At 40.4% G+C, this 16,961-nt stretch overlaps 1 protein-coding gene across 8 annotated transcripts in view; it reads left to right on the top strand.

The window, feature by feature from the left end:
* SENP7 (SUMO specific peptidase 7) overlaps positions 1-16,961 on the top strand; it is a 40,756-nt gene that overhangs the window by 7,341 nt on the left and 16,454 nt on the right. For 4 of the 8 annotated variants that reach the window (XM_068160707.1, XM_068160709.1, XM_068160710.1 and 1 more), the window contains 7 exons: positions 4,813-5,010; positions 6,810-7,007; positions 11,276-11,388; positions 12,454-12,623; positions 14,438-14,798; positions 15,386-15,543; positions 16,690-16,836. In XM_068160707.1, coding sequence (XP_068016808.1) covers positions 4,813-5,010; positions 6,810-7,007; positions 11,276-11,388; positions 12,454-12,623; positions 14,438-14,798; positions 15,386-15,543; positions 16,690-16,836 — 1,345 coding nt within the window. The remainder of the gene's footprint in view (positions 1-4,812; positions 5,011-6,809; positions 7,008-11,275; positions 11,389-12,453; positions 12,624-14,437; positions 14,799-15,385; positions 15,544-16,689; positions 16,837-16,961) is intronic. The other 4 variants (XM_068160708.1, XM_068160713.1, XM_068160714.1 and 1 more) reach the window with 4 other exon arrangements.

Raw genomic sequence — 16,961 nt, 5'->3', positions numbered from 1 at the left:
CCTGATGCAGCCCAGGATCATGATGGAATTATGTTTATCTTAAGCAATTGTTATGCCACAAATGATTCAAATCTAAATAATTAAGAGTGTACATTCTCTGCCCTACTTTGAATGGAGCTTAACTATAATAATAATTATCACTTGAAGTGATTTCTTGTCAGGAGAGGCTGTTAAAAACAAGGTGCAAAGGTAAAGATTGAGTGGCAGCAAGCGATTTTGACACTGTTAAATTCAGTGTCTTTGTGACCTGTGAATAATCTCTTAGCCTGATCCTTGCATTCAGAATGCTTCAAGCTGTTGCAAGGGAGAGGAGAACTTACAATAGGTGCTGCATTTATTTTTCATACTTTCTCAGAGACATAGATCTCAGTTTTACTTTCCATCACTTTTGCAATCCCTTTGTCTGAGTCGTCGTTTCTACCCTGTGGTGGGGAGGGGGTTTGCCCCAACCCATTACAACATGTACTTAGAATCATAGAATCAATAAGGCTGGAAAAGACCTCCAAGATCATCAAGTCCAACCTGTCACCCAACACCTCATGACTACTAAACCGTGGTACCAAGTGCCTCATCCTGTCCCCTGTTGAACACCTCCAGGGACAGTGACTCCACCACCTCCCTGGGCAGCACATTCCAACAGCTAACAACTCTCTCTGTGAAGAGCTTTCTCCTCACCTCCAGCCTAAACTTCCCCTGGCACAGCTTGAGACTGTGTCCTTACCTCAAAATACTTCTCTTAGTAACTTTACCTGAGGGAGCAGCTCACAAGGTCAACCAAACATAATTGAAAAGCTGTGTTAATTGCAGCTTCCTGAGTTTTAATTATTCTATGAGATGGTTACTATCTGATATCAATCTCCAAAGGTTTTTCTGTAAGCTTTGAACTGGCTTTTCAGTTTTGAGAAGCTTTGGGGGGGAAAAAAACCCAACCAAACAGCTACCTTTGGAACTGTTACATATTTTAGTTTTCTATTTTATATATATATGTTAATTTGAATAATGTGAGAGACTATCAAGTAGCATTTGTGGGTGTTCCATTACTGCTTTACCAAAACTCTTTGTAGCACATCAGTGAGAAATGATTTAGACTCATAAGACAGTAAATATTGAGATACTAAACCTGTGCATTGTTTTACTTTCAAAGATGGACATCTAGATACTTGATGGGTGTTCTGTGTCATATAAGCTGTATTGCTGTTTGCAATAAAGCTTGTTCTGTGTATTCCTTTGGGATACCATGTGTTTCTCAGAGAGTGAACAATCAACACACCGATCTCCTTGCATAGTAAGTAGAAAGAACACACAGGTTCTAAAGTGATGCTGTTTGAGTAAGAGTCTGAGAAGTGACAAAACACAGGAAAGTCTGAAGTGATATGCTGAGACTCTTTCTAATGCAGAAGTTTCTCTGTTCTTCCTTTCCAATGAGTAATTTTTCATTTGTGTTGAAAAGCAGGAATTAAGTCTCCCTGACCAACTCCTGTTAACTCCTGATACTTTAAAACCCAGCATTCTTGGTTGATAGGGCTTAATCTCACATCTTCAGGGGGGCAAGTTTCATCTAATATGTTGCTTGAGCATTGCTGTGGCCACCTAATTTTAGTCAGAAAGGCCAAAGTGGATGTATTAACACAAGCCTACTCTTGCCTGTGTTTCTAACTGAAGTTCTAGATGATTTGGGAATTGATGGCTTTTGTCAGGCCTGCTCTGCCATAAGATGGTGGGGGCTGGAATCAGCAACCACATCTGCTGTCACTTGAACACAACCTGTGCTCGTGGCCTTGTGAAAAGTCACTGTCAGGTGGTTTGTCTTTGATTCCCCAATAGGGCTCTCTGGGCAGGTTAATTCCTAGTCCTTCTCATACACTAGAGATCTCTTACACATCAGCATGACTGTGTCACAAACCAATTAGGACTGTTATGGAATACAAGTAGTTGGATTTGTGTAATTGCAGAAAGATAGGTATTGTGTTTGTATTTTATATCCCACTAATAAAACAGTTGGGTTGTTTTTTTGTCAAGGAAGTATCTAACACTATATTCAGGGTGGCTTTCACCATTTATAAACAGAGCTTAGAGGCATCCACTTCTTTCAGCTCTATTATTCTTTCATTCCCCCAAGAGGGAAACAGAAGGAAATAGACAAACAAAATGGAACAAAAAGGAACAAAATGCCACTTTTGAATGGCAAGCTTCTCAAGGTGGTCTGTTAAGTTTTCTTTAGGGGGAGGATCAGAGAAGCACTTCAGTAAGAGGTGTGATTCTTTCAACACAGTATTTAAACACTAATTGAAAGATATCTAACAGCTCAATTGAGTACTAGCCCCATAGACTTCTGTGGCAGACACATACTGTTTTCCTTTGTCCTGACCAGCACTCTGTGGTAGTAAGAAGCTCCTGGTCCAGCAAGGAGCTTAGTAAGGGTGTTCATGTCTGATGTTAAGGCATTTGACTTCTAGTCAGTGGATGAAAGGTCAGGATCTTGAAGTAGCAGGAGGACAGACAGACATTCTTCTCAACAGGGTGGTGTCAGTGAATGTGACACTTTTTCACCTCAATAATAGTGTCTCCATGTTATTCCTTTGGGCTCTGAAAGGCCAAGGACCTCCTGAGCTGTGTGCATGCTGCAGAAGCTCAGATAGTGCACATCAGATCTATCAGTGGCTTTATTCTGTAAACCCAGGACGGATGTTCAGCTTTTATGGGACCTGATGGAGTGACCCTTGCATGGCATATGGCTTCAGTCTCAGAGGTCCCTTCCAAATGAAGCCTTCCTATGATCCCACTATAAAAATATTTATTTTCCCCAAATTTTGTTTACTTATAGAGGAATGTAGGTGTGAAGATGGTGGTGTAAACAATAACAGTTTACTCCAAAAAGGAGTCAGTGGCCTTCAGGTCTCATTTTGATTACTTTCTAATACAAATTTGAACAAATGAGAGCAGGTGGTTGCACCACTGCTGTGTACACAAGTGTGATCATTGGGAAAGGATCTGGATCTCACAGCTCTGATTATTGGGTGAAACAGAGGTCAAACATGTTGCCCAGAGCAGTGCAAACATTTCATTACTTCTGGTCCTGTGCTTTCCAAGGTAGGATAGGCTGGTTTTGCCTGTGAAAAGTGGCATGAGACTTGCCAGGAGTAGCTAATTCATGATACTTTTGTTTTGTCTCTTCAGTCCTTCCACATGTAAGTATGTTTTCCTCACCTTTACTTGTGTATCTCTTTCTGCTTTGGGGGGAGAGATCAGAGGATGTACAGAAGGTGCTTACTTCAGAAACAAAAATAAGCACCTTTGGTTTTCCTTCATCAAGATGCCTCCAGTATTGCTGTTACACAGGTTACTTGCTGGGTCTGCTGGTGGGACTTGCTTTTAATGTGGGATTTCCTTGTTGTATTTTTCCTGCTTAACCCTGATTTTTGTCTTTTAAAATGTCTTGTGGGTGACTCGCTTGCCCCATTCTGTTGGCAATTTGACACTTAATTTAGGGATCTGTCTCTCAACCATTGTTTACAGAGGTACAAGCTGACTGAATTGTAGATGTTTTTCCTGAGTCTATGCTATGCTCAGTTTTAATGAGGTGAGTTTTTAAGATATGTTGCCAGATGCCATTCCTCTTTCAGAAGGAGAAGCCTTTGAAAGCTCTGATGCCACTCTACAGCTCTGGAGATCAGGTCACAGTCAGTTGTCTTATTGAGGTCTTCAGTCAAAAACTTATACTTTAGCCTGATGCTGACATGGATTTATAGGATGGTTTGGGTGGGAAGGGACTGTAAAAATCATCTTGTCCCAACCTCCTTGCCATGGGCAGGGACAGCTTCCACTAGAATGGGTTGCTCGAAGTCTCAGCTCAATGTATACTATTTTTTCCCCCCCTTTGTTTGTTGAAGGTTCCTTTATTTGGTGCACATTTTCAGTGCAAAGCTAATTGCACAGGGGTGCCTGTGCTTTAAATGGGAAGACAATTTTTGCAAAGATGCTTATGTAAAACCTGTAAACATTATTTGAAGCGAGGGAGTGGGGCACGTTACAAATTCTGCATCTAATAACAATCAGGAAACCAAATCACTGTTTCGGACTCCTTTACCTCCTGCTGTGGCCTGTCTCTGTCATGATATTTTTAAAGACCCTGAAGTTTGGAATCTTTTACTATCATTACAGGTCCTGATTATAAAGTAAAGACTTTGTGAGCATGTGTGCTCTCACTGGACCAATTACCTTGCAAGCTGACTAAACTTAGTAACATTTCAGAGTGACAGAGTTATTGAGGCTTTATGATACCTTGTGTTTGACCAGTAGAAAGGAAAATCTGGCATCTCTGAAAGGTGTTACAATGAAAACTGAAGAAGTTTAGATCTGGGAATTAGTCTCTTAGGCTTGGGGCATGATTCTAATCAGGACACTGAAGTGTTTCATAAAGAACACCATTTGGATAGTTCAAGGTTTGGTTTATAATTGAAAGTTGTGTTAGAGGGGTACCTGAAAAGATGTAATGTCTTTCCACTATAGTTCTTTGGCAGCTGGGCCTCTAAAGTAGTTTATCTTCCTTGGTTTAAAGGAAGAAATTAAAGCACAATAGGTCTTTTCCACCCTGGTTAATTCTATTCTAATTCCAATATATACAGCGTTCATGATTCATTTTCTCCAAAGAGAAAGCTTTGTGAGTTGTCAGGGAAATGAGCTTAATTCTGCTGAAGGTAAAAGGTATGGTGCAGAGCCAGGAAACTTGGAGAGAAGCTTTGTTGAATTTGTGTGTCTTGAAGAAATTCTCAGCACCCTATTATTGTTCACTTATTATTGTGTGTATGGCAGGCAACCCAAAGTTATCTTGACGAATGTCCTGATGACGAAAATAGGAAGAAAATACACACAGGTGCAACCTAAAAGTGGTGCTAATCTTTCTGATGCTGGCAAGCTACAGTCAGATCAACCACCCTCATCATCTGTTGCCAGCCTAAAGATATGGCAATTTTTAAACCCTACTCTCCAAAGCCTTTTTCTCCCTAAAAGGTATGTTACCTTCTTCTGTCACTAAGCAAAATCATTTTCCTTGCAGCTGTTTCCTTGTGGATATTCTTTGTTGAACCACACTTGTCTTGTTCATGAACTGTATTCTCATCCTCATGCCATCTTATGTGACTGAATTTCTTTGTACTTGGTTCCTTTTCATAATCACAGAGATGGTGCCAGGCATGTTGTTCTGGACAGATGGCTTCCAGAGTGTCCTGTGCTGACAAGACCAATTCATTCTGATTCAGCCACTGGACTTTCAAAATGTTGGTGGCTTTTTTTCTCTTGTGAAACGAATGCACTTGCATTTAACTGTCCTCTTTCCTCAGAGAAGGTATCAAGGCAGATTTTAACTGTTACTGTTTCAGACTACTCATGAAAATAGGAGAACTGGTACAAAGAATCTGAGGAAAAGCATAACAAGGCCAGTATCTCTCTCCCCCTGTCAGTGGTCAGTTGCAGATGCCCAGGGAGAATAGAATAGAATTGAATTAACCAGGTTGGAAAAGACCTTTGAGATTGAGTCCAGCCTATCACCCAGCACCATCTAATCAACTAAACCACAGCACCAAGCACCCCATCCAGTCTCTTCCTAAACACCTCCAGTGATGGTGACTCCACCACCTCCCTGGGCAGCACATTCCAATGGCCAATCACTTTCTATGAAGAACAACTTCCTAACACACCCAGCCTAAACCTCCCCTGGCACAGCTTGAGACTGAGTTTTTACTCCTGAGTTTCTGATGGTAAAACAGAGCAGGGACTTCCTTTACTGTAGTTTACATCCAGACTAGAGTGTTCTTCTATGTTAGACTTTGCCTCTGAATCATAGCCTCATTGTATGCCTCTGCAACATCTTGTTTGTTAAGGTAGTCCCCTGATTAAAAGCAAATTTATGTTGTGGTGCAAGAGGCGATCTCAGTACCCCCCAGACATCACACAGGGGGGTTGGAACTAGATGATCCTTGTGGTCCCTTCCAACCCTGACTGATACTATGATACTATGTGCTGGAGTATGCTTTGTGGATGACTGTGGACAACAGCAGAATTAAGCAATCGATGCCCGAAAGAGAATGTTGTTCATAAGAGATTAACAACAGCCCATAACATCACATCCTAATCCAAACTAAGTGGGTAAATCGAGGGCTATACAACAAGCTGACTGCAGTGGCATTGTATGAAGTAAGTTGGGCTGCTCTTAATGTTTGTGCTCAGGTGGGCAGTTGCCTTTTCACAGTTCTGCTTAGCTTATTTTTGATGCTTGTAACACCTGCAGATGTTTTTCTGAGCTTCACTATTGGTGTTCTGGAGACTGCCACCTGAATCTTGAGGAGGGAAGCAAAATCTGCTGCCTTTTTGTGTGTATGCATGCTTACTTTTCTGCCTGTTGACCAAGTGCTTGAGAAAATTTTACTGGAGGCTTCTTGTTTACAGGGAAATCAAGATTGTTTGTTTCATAGTTCTGAGACATGTACAGATGTCTCATGAAAGCTCTTAAGAGAGAAATCTTTACCATTTTTTAACTGATGCTTGGATGATAGGTTAAAGGCAATGTGTTGTGTATTGCATAAGGTGAAATTACATGGCTAGGATTTCATAGCCTGCTCTCTTGTTGCTTTCTTGTGTTTATCTGCTTACCTTGGGTATTAAATTCCATGTCACATCTTATCCATCTCTAAGGCACTGAAAGTGATGATGTTGGATGATTATCAAACCTCTAAGATACAGGAATTTAAGAAGAAGTTGATGTCTCTAGATTTCAGTGCAGTATTTATGATTTGCTGTTATATGTATGACAGGCAACCTCAAGTTGTCTTGACGAATGTCCTGAGGACGAAAATTGGAAGGAAATACACAGACAGCCACGTAATAATTGCTACCAATTTATCTGATGATGACAAATTACAATCAGGTCAACTCCCCTCATCGTCTGTTGCCAGCCTGCAGACATCTCAAATATTAAGCTCTCCTCCTCAAAGCTCTTTTCTGTCTGAAAGGTATGTCCCTCACTGCTGATTTTGCCAGTCTTCCTGAAATGACATAAATTTCACAAGGGGAAAGAATTTCCCTGAAACACTTTTGTTATGCTCCTGTGTTGAAGCAAGATAGCCACTTTTCTGAGTGCAAACTAACATGCTGCTCCAGTGGGCCATTCTAACATTGCATGTATTCTGATTTGCTGTGCCTGATGTTAATAGGGCTACTTTTCTTTAACAGAGGGAATGTCCATTTGCAGTAGATCAGTGGTTTTGTTTGTGACTTAAAAACATTTGAGTTGATTTTTATGTCCTGAATAATAATCTTGCTTTCTTGTTAATGTTGCTCTGGCACGATTTAAAGTAACATCTCTTGCAGAATCTCTTGAAATTGCTCTCTGATTGTTCATTCCTTTTAACATGGGTCCACCAGTGGTCTCAATCCCAGCAGAGTGAATGGAATAGAATGGAATGGAATAGAATGGAATAGAATAGAATGGAATGGAATAGAAAGTAATGGAATGGAATGGAATGGAATGGAATGGAATGGAATGGAATGGAATGGAATGGAATGGAATAGAGTGGAATAGAATGGAATGGAATGGAATAGACCAGACCAGACCAGGTTGGAAGAGACCTTCAAGATCCAACCCGTCATCCAACACCACCTAATCAACTAAACCATGACACCAAGCACCCTGTCAAGTCTCCTCCTAAACACCTCCAGTATTGGTGACTCCACCACCTCCCCGGGCAGCCCATTCCAATGGGCAATCACAGTGCCATTGTCTAAGGGCTGTGTGTGCCCTCATGTTGATTAATGTCTAGTTTTCCTCTTTTCTTTGTACATTTGGATTGAGATTCACAGGAACTCTTGATGAATTGAATTAGCAGAAGTCAGAGATTAGAATTCTGTTAGGCTTGGTTTGGCCTAAGATGGTAGTGGAATTCAGAGGAAGCTTTTTCCTCTTGCCTTTTATGGCCACCTCTGCTCAATATCAAAGTATTCACAGGAACAAATAGCAATATGTTTGGAGGACACAAATAGAAAGAGGAAGGGAGAGAATACACAATAATCAACAGTTCTTAAAATTTCTTGAGAAAATTAACCCATATTCCTTATTGTGATACATGAGCATCTTCAGGAACCTAAATTAGTAAGAATTCCTTTATCTTCTGCTGTTGGGATTCCTATTGCTGGTTAATCTGGCAAAGCTACAATTTCATGAGGAATCTAGGCAGTAGACTGACTCATTTTAGAAGCATTACATTTGTTGCCAGTAAATAGCTTTCCATAACTTTAGGCTGACAACCCTGTGGGGAGTTTGTGTGGATGGCTTGGGGGGCTTGACCCACAAAATCTTTCAGATCTAGAATTTTTAGTACCTGCTTTTGCCACTTGGCATTGTTTTGGATGATGGGAGGGAGTGGGTTCATAGAAGGGAAAATACAAACTCATGTATAAGATTCTCTACATCTGAGGAAATACCTTGTGTATTTTTCCAAGCTCATATCAGGAGCATGGCCATTGAGTTTTATGCTGAGTGTGAGAATGGTTTGAACTGATGTGGTTGTTTTAGTAGTTAGTTACTCCAGCTTGCTTTAGATTTGGGGTGGGTTGTTGTTTTGAGGGATTTGTATTCCATCCTTGTGATGTTTGTTGTTTTTTTTCTAATGTGTTCATTAAAAGGCTTGTTAGAATGGAATGGAATGGAATGGAATGGAATGGAATAGAAATGGAATGGAATAGAATAGGAATAGAATAGAATGGAATGGAATAGAATGGAATGGAATAGACTAGGAATAGAATGGAATGGAATAGAATGGAATGGAATGGAATAGAATGGAATGGAATAGGAATGGAATGGAATGGAATGGAATAGAATGGAATGGAATAGAATGGAATGGAATAGAATGGAATGGAATAGGAATGGAATGGAATGGAATAGAATGGAATGGAATTGAATGGAATGGAATAGAATAGAATAGAATAGAATAGGAATAGAATAGAATAGAATAGGATAGGAATAGGAATAGGAATAGGATAGGAATAGGAATAGAATTGGAATAGAATGGAATAGAATTGGAATAGAATGGAATAGAATTGGAATAGAATGGAATAGAATTGGAATAGAATAGAATTAACCAGGTTGGAAAAGACCTTTGAGATCATCAAGTCCAACCTATCGCCCAACACCATCTAATCAACTAAACCATGGCACCAAGCACCCCATCCAGTCTCTTCCTAAACACCTCCAGTGATGGTGACTCCACCACCTATAAGTGTTATGCATGCAAATAGGTAGGTTGAGAGAAAGGTATGGGTTCCAAAATCAAGTTTTCTGTAGTGAGATTGTTCCAGGATTCCTGATCTGTGGAAGATTTATGTCTGGTATCAATATATAGAATGAATAATAGTGCTTACCAAACACTTATTCTGTATCTGGCCCACTTCATGGCTCTCTGTGAATGGAAAGAGAATCAGTAATTACCTCACAGAGCTCTTACACTGTTCATCACTGTAATATCAGAGCACTCTGGAAATCTTTATTTGTCTTTACAGTATTCCCAAAGAACACCAATAATCTGCAGACACAGCACTGAAGAATAGGCATCTGTTCAGATAGTGTCCAAGCTAGGGATGACAATAATGTTCTTTCCCATGTTTGGTGATGTTCTTTACAAGCCAGCTCTCAGTGATTTCAGTCATCGGGCTGATCACTCAGCCCTCTGCACATTTGAAACTGTGACATTCTGAGTTAGGCACATTATAAGAGAATGAACACAAAATCCCTTTGAATTAATTATGTGAAGTGACAAAAGCAGGAGTGGATCAGATTTTCCAGAGCAGCACACAATTGCTTTATCTGTGAAATCTTGGGTGTTATTTTTTTCATTTGTTCTTGTGGGTTTTGTGTTTGGTTGGTTTTGTTTGTTTATTTTTGCTGCTGTTGTTGGGGTGGTGCTGTCGATTTGGGTTTGTTTTGTTTAATGATTTTGCAGCTCTCACAGAAAATGAAGCTGAGATCATGAAGGTTAATTTCTTTTGTCCTCTAACCCTGGTACATTTTCAGAGGATAAGCCTTGTGTAATGAATGCAATTAAGTTAATGTAAGAAAACATCACAGGAACATAAACTATGTTATCCTAATGCACACACTAGAAACCAAATAGCTGTATAGACTTTTGTCAGCTGTAACTAGCCTCCAGAGAAACTGGGAGTAGGTTTGAAAGATCAAATCTGAAACATGAGGGTGTCATACTGTTGAGTCTGTCAGTACTTTCTGAATGCATTCAGAAATGAATGAATCTTCTGAATGCATTCAGAAAGTACACTCACAGAAAATGAAGCAGAGATCATGAAAGTTAATTCTTTTTGTCCTCTAACCCTGATACATTTTCAGAGTCTTGTGTAATGAATGTAATGAAGTTAATGCAAGAAAACTTCACAGGAACATAACTGTGTTATCCTAATGCACACACTAGAAACCAAATAGCTACACAGACTTTTGTCAGCTGTAACTAGCCTCCAGAGAAACTGGGAGTAGGTTTGAAAGATCAAATGTGAAACGTGAGGGTGTCATACTGTTGAGTCTGTCAGTACTTTCTGAATGCATTCCCTTAGATTGTGAAAAAAGCAAACAAAATTTGAACCCCCAAATGATTACTTGTCCTTATTTTAGGATAGAACTACAAACTCAACTGGATACCTATAGTTTCCTAGTTTCTTGTACTGTAATCCCTTTCTGTTTTTAACTCGTTTGAGTCCTGACTCCTTCACTTCTTTCAGAGATACCTTTTCATGCCCTTTTGGGCAAGAATTTCTGTTTCAGATCTTTTCTTCTTGGAGCAACTTACTCAGTGGATTTTACTAGCAGTTTTAAATCTGAACTAAAAATACACTATATTGCCTCATTCCCCCTGTACTCATGACAAAGGCAAGGATACACTCAAATGACTGCCCTCTTGGGTTTTTTTTCCTTCTCCCCTTCCCCTCCCTTTTTTTTTCCTTCTCCCCTTCCCCTCCCTTTTTTTTTTCCTTCTCCCCTTCCCCTCCCTTTTTCTCCTTTTCCCTAGTTGTGTGTTCTTGCTGCAGTCCTGCTTTATAAAGTAATATTTCAGTGTCTGATGTCAGTCATGCCAGATGTTTTGTACACTGAGTCTTTTAGAATCATCCAAACTGAATTAATCTGAGCTTGCGGTCTGACCGACTCCTGCTCCTGTTGGGGCTTTCATTCAGTATTCTCTCAAAATTCAAAATCAGTTACAGTTGTTGTGAATTGTTACAGGTCTGAGCAATACCAGAGAAAGACAGATGATGATCTGTGTAAATTGACTAAGGCTTCTAAGGAACCAGGAAACAACGCTGTCACTTTAAGAAGACGGGAGCTCCAGAAGAAAGGTTTGTAGTGAGCAATAGTCTGATAGCTAAATATGCATTTTGGAGAGCATTGGGAAATGTTCTTTTTTAGTCTAGTTTTATGAGGAGAAGACAGAAATAACATAGGTGCTGCACACAGTGTATGTGTGTTCCTTTAAAATGCAGGGGTTTACAGGTACGGTAAAACAGCTGTTTAAAACTAAGAGAATAAAGCCCTGGTGAATCAGATCTGTGGAAGAAAAAGGAAACTGAGGGAAACCTCACTGCACCATTGTACACCTGATTTTATTATAAGTCTTATTCTCAAGAGTGTAATACATGAAGAATGTTCAACTATTTTGTGACCCTGATAAAATGTCCATGCTGTCTGACAGTATTTGTATTGACTGCTAGAAATGGTGAGAGCTCTGCTGAGTCTCCAGGGAGAAGGTACTCTCTTTTTAACACCAGTTAGTAATATTTGCATATAGAAAGAATAGAATAAGAATAAGAATAAGAATAGAATAAGAATAGAATAAGAATAATAATAGAATAAGAATAGAATAAGAATAAGAATAGAATAAGAATTAGAATAAGAATAAGAATAGAATAAGAATAAGAATAGAATAGAATTAACCAGGTTGGAAAAGACCTTTGAGATCATCAAGTCCAAACTATCACCCAACACCATCTAATCAACTAAATCATGGCACTAAGTGCCTCATCCAGTCTCTTTTTAAACACCTCCAGTGATGGTGTCTCCACCACCTCCCTGGGCAGCACATTCCAATGGCCAATCACTCTTCCTGTGACTGTTGCCTCCAACAGAAGATAAAAGGGGGACTGTTGAGTATGGGCTGCTAATTCTTACTTGTAAAGGAGCTGTGAATTTGATTATACTCTTAACTAATTGTACAAGAATAATCTTGAATTATTTTAGGGAATATATCTTGGCAGCCACATACAATTGAAAAAGGGAAGAGCTGGTGTGGAAGGTATCTGCTTCCATACATTTCATTTAAGACATATCTAATATGCAGAAATGTAAATGTTTTTTTTAAGGATAATTCATTAAATCACTTTTCTTCTTTTTTTTTTCTGACACAGAAAACAAGACCTGTGATGAAGCAGAAAAGACAAGCAGAAACATGAACAGCACCTCTCTCAGACAGAAGCAGTCAAGCTCTTGTGATTCTGAGAAAAGGAAAAGAAAATCTAGTAGCCTTATTTCTGATGATTGTAACACACAGGCTCCAGAAAAATCACTTCTCCCCTTTGTAAGTTACACTTTAATCTATGTGTTTGTGTGCACACATGCACACACCCTTCAGCAGCAGCAACATCCAAAAGTAATTATACTAATAGGGTACCTAGGCATGCTGCTTTACCTCTGGAGGACAAGTAGTTCAGCTGTGCATCAAGAAGAATGAGTGTGTGTTCTTCTGTCCACAACCTCAGAATATACTTGCAGCAGGAAGACTGTGAGAGGTGAATGGCAGTGTTGCCTTTGGCCAGGAGCATGGAGTAAAACAGTCTGGGGAATAAGGCATCTAGTTACTGAAGTGAAGCTTCTCTCACAGATGTTATAGAACTAATTGTCTGTGGTGACAGGTTGGACTTGATGATCTTTGAGGTCTCTTCCAACCTTAATGATACTGAATACTGAAGTAGATTTTGATACAAAAAGTACAAAGTATACCTAGGACTATTGAAATCCTGCAGCTGTCATCTTTCTCCCTCCTCAGTCTGTTGCACACTTCCCTAAAGTTTTATTCTTATCTGTCATTAAGACATTAAGATCTGGGGGGGGCAAAAAAACTGACCCAAAACGAACAGACGCACAAAAAACCTCCTAACCACAAAACAAACAAACAGTTAAGCATAAACAAATTCTGAACAAACAAAAAGAAAACCAAACAACTAAACTAAAAAAAAACCCCAAAACACACACACAAAAACAACACAAAAAAGCCCCCCAACAACTTCCCAACCACCCCTCCAGAAACCAACAAAGGGAATCAATCAGCCAAGTGCACACTGTGGTTTATATACAAGCATTCAAATACCTTCTGATTAAACCCCCCCAGAAGTAGGTAGTTCATAGAATCACAGAATTGTCAGGGTTGGAAAGCACCTCAAGGATCATCTAGTTCTAGCCCCCCTGCCATGGGCAGGTACACTTTCCACCAGATCAGATTGCCCAGAGCCACATCCAGCTTGGCCTTAAAAACTTCCAGGGATGGGGCTTTCACCACCTCCCTGGGCAACCTGTTCTAGTGTCTCACCACCTTCATGGGGTTTTTTCTTAACATCCAATCTGAATCTACCCCCTTCCAGTTTTGCTCCATTCCCCCAGGCTTATCACAGAATCACCAAGGTTGGAAGAGACCTCAAAGATCATCGAGTCCAACCTATCACCACAGACCTCATAACTAGACCACGGCACCAAGTGCCACGTCCAGTCCCCTTTTGAACACCTCCAGGGACGGTGACTCCACCACCTCCCTGGGCAGCACATTCCAATGATGAATGACTCTCTCCCTGAAGAACTTTCTCCTCACCTTGAGCCTAAACTTCCCCTGGTGCAGCTTGAGACTGTGTCCCTTTGTTCTGGTGCTGGTTGCTAGAGAGAAGAGATCAACCCCTTTCTGGCTACAACTACCTTTCACCTTATCATTACCAGACACCCTAAAAAGTCTTTCACCAGCTTTCTTGTAGGCCCCCTTCAGATATTGGATAGTTGCTGAGTCCTATTCACCCAACTGACCAAGCCACACATTTACAAAGCAGTGAACATCACTTAATGATTGGTCTTTCAGTGGTAGACAAAAACCTGCTAAAAATGAGAAACAGTTGCTTGTTTAGTTTGTCTTGGGTTTATAGCAGACTTTTAAAAGGTTATCTCTTAAGGTAATAACATTTGGAATATGAGGAGGGAGAAGTTACCCCAACCTGAGCTCTAAATGCAACTGCATTAAGCTATAATTATTTTGTGTGTCACAGAGCTGTGTCTTAGTGCTCACTGATTTGAACCATCATAGAAATGTCAAGAAAAAAAACTTACATCCTGTCTCTGATTCCTGCTTTCTAGAAAGAGCAAAGACTGAATTCAACTCAGTCTTCTAGCTGCAGAATACCCTGTGAGGATGAAAAACGTCACAGATTTGATATAATTCTGGTGCCAGATGGTGTTCCACAGCCACTAGAAAGTGGCCTTAAAGACACTTCCAACCACAACTGCTTGAGTCCTGCTTACAGCTGCACAAAGCAACCAGCCTCAGAGACTCCTCCCAGAGCTTTGTCAGAGAAACAGCTTTCTGCAACCAGTGAAGATGGGATTTCACCACGAGTTAGTACCATCAGGAAACTGGACATGGATGCATCACAGTACCTGACCAAGCTGCGGAACAGACTCTGCAGGGGTAATCGGCCACTTGTTTCAGTTGACCCAAGTATGTACTGGATCTGTGCTGCTGACAGTTGCTGTTGGTTCACTTAGTTACTGGGAGAACTCAGTGAAACATGTGGAATGGAAGATTGAAGCCAGAGATCATGTTGTTTGTAATGCAGTGTGCAGGTTAAAGAGCAGCGCCTAGTGCTGGTGTCCTCTACTGGAGTGTAGGGGGTCTCATACTTGAGAAACAGGACAGGCAGCAGGAAGCTAAAATTCCAATCCTTATGTGCTGGAAATCAAGGTTGCACTTTTAAATGATTCTTAAACTGAGAAAAAAATATTCTTTGAAATTATGAAGCTATGATGTGGCCTGTTTCTTTTAATAGTCAGATAATTTGGAGGATCACAGTATCACCAAGGTTGGAAGAGACCTCAATGATCACCAAGTCCAACCTGATCTTGGGTAAAAAGTGTTAATAAAGGTAGAAAGCAGCTGTTTCACACAGACCTTGCCTGTTTCCTGCTATTTGCTTTGATGCTACATCCTGCAAGAGAGAATTGTTTGCTCATCTGAAATCCACAGTGAATGAGATGTTCTCAAGTCTGGATGTTGTAGTGTACATGTGTTTCTTTTTTCCTCTTTAGTTGTCCTCTCCAGCGATGATGAAGATGGATCTTCTGAACCCCAACACTCAAAGCTACTGCAGGATAATGGCACTGGCAGTAAGGAAACAGACCAGCAGCCTGAACTCTGCACCTCAGGAAAGCCTCAGGAAGATGAGATGGAAACTCACACAGAGATGGTAGTGCAGTTTTTGGCCTATGTGTTGTTATGCCAACTCTCTAACTTACTTCTCCCATGTTTGTTTTTTCCTGTGTGTTAGGACAAATGTGAAATGCTTAGAGCAGATATGATTAGTCCCAGCAACAAGCCATAGCTGCAGTACTTTATTTCACAGTCATCAGAGAAGATCTCTGCCTCTGAAGCTGCAGTGTCTTGCAATATAAAATGCATTTCCTATTTGGCAAATAGACATTTGGAAATGCTTGGTATTACAGAACAAGAGGGATCAAACAGTAACCCAAACTAGAGGTGGATATGGTGAAGACATCTCTCTGAAAGGGTGTTTTATTTGCACCCAATGTTTTGTATTGGTCAATTCAAGTCAGTAGTTTCTTGTCATTCAGCCTTCTGTTGTAATAGGGTGCATGGAGAAGTGCAAGGATCTTTTTTGAGAGAGAGAGGGTAAAGTTCCTTTTCCTGTGTGGCTAGCAGTAGAATCTAAAACTAGCCATAAAGGTTGTTGCTCTGTTTTGGACTTGATTGCCTTTGTGCTGCTTGCTTTGACCTGGCTTTTGTTTATTTCTGTCATCCTGAGCCAAGTCAGAAGAGCCAATCTTTCCTTTTCTCAGAGGTGCATCATTTTGATCTCAAGTATTGAACTGGATCCTATACCTCTGATATCACAAGAGGAGCATTTTTTTCTTGCTCTGTTGTTTGAGTTTTTCACTTGGCTCTAGATTAGTAAAGAGCACAGGTTATGTCTGTGCAATAGGAACTTTAAATGTAGGAACAAGATACTGTTAAACCCTTAAGGATGTTGTCAGTCATGATTGTGCTAACATTTACAGCTTTGTATGATGGAATTTTTATTTGGAAGGTGACTTTGGGAGTGAATTATTAAAAACATGAAAAGAAAGCTCCTGGAGTGGGTTGTCCAGGGAGGTGGTTGAGGCCCTGTCCCCGGAGGTGTTTAAGAGCAGGCTGGATGAGGCTCTGGCCAGCCTGATCTAGTGTGGGGTGTCCCTGCCCATGGCAGGGGGGTTGGAACTAGATGATCCTTGTGGTCCCTTCCAACCCTGACTGATACTATGACACTATGATAAGGGTACAGGAGGGAAATACTCCATTTAAAGCCCTATAGTGAATACACTCTTTCCCCTCCCAGATTTTAGCAGAATCAATTGAAGATAAGTGTCATATCAGCTCGCCTTCTGGAAGCACACCTAGAAAACAGATGAAGCCAACACTGGATGTTAAATTTGATAGTCTATACATTGGAAAATTTAAATGGCTGTCAACAGATCCTGCTAGGGTAAGTCATTTTTATTATGGTGGGGTTTTGAAGTTGAACTCTGGCTAAGCAGAGCTAGTGGTACTTAATAAGGAAGCACTGAGCTTTCGTTGTTATCAGATGAAATTGGTTTGGCTACAGAATGG

Source organism: Melanerpes formicivorus, unplaced genomic scaffold, assembly GCF_026170545.1.
Source record: "Melanerpes formicivorus ecotype bairdi unplaced genomic scaffold, bMelFor1.0.p_v2 SCAF_51, whole genome shotgun sequence".
Taxonomy (NCBI): Eukaryota; Metazoa; Chordata; class Aves; order Piciformes; family Picidae; genus Melanerpes; species Melanerpes formicivorus.
The sequence above is the reverse complement of the archived record's forward strand: the minus strand, read 5'-3'. Positions and strand labels throughout refer to the sequence as shown.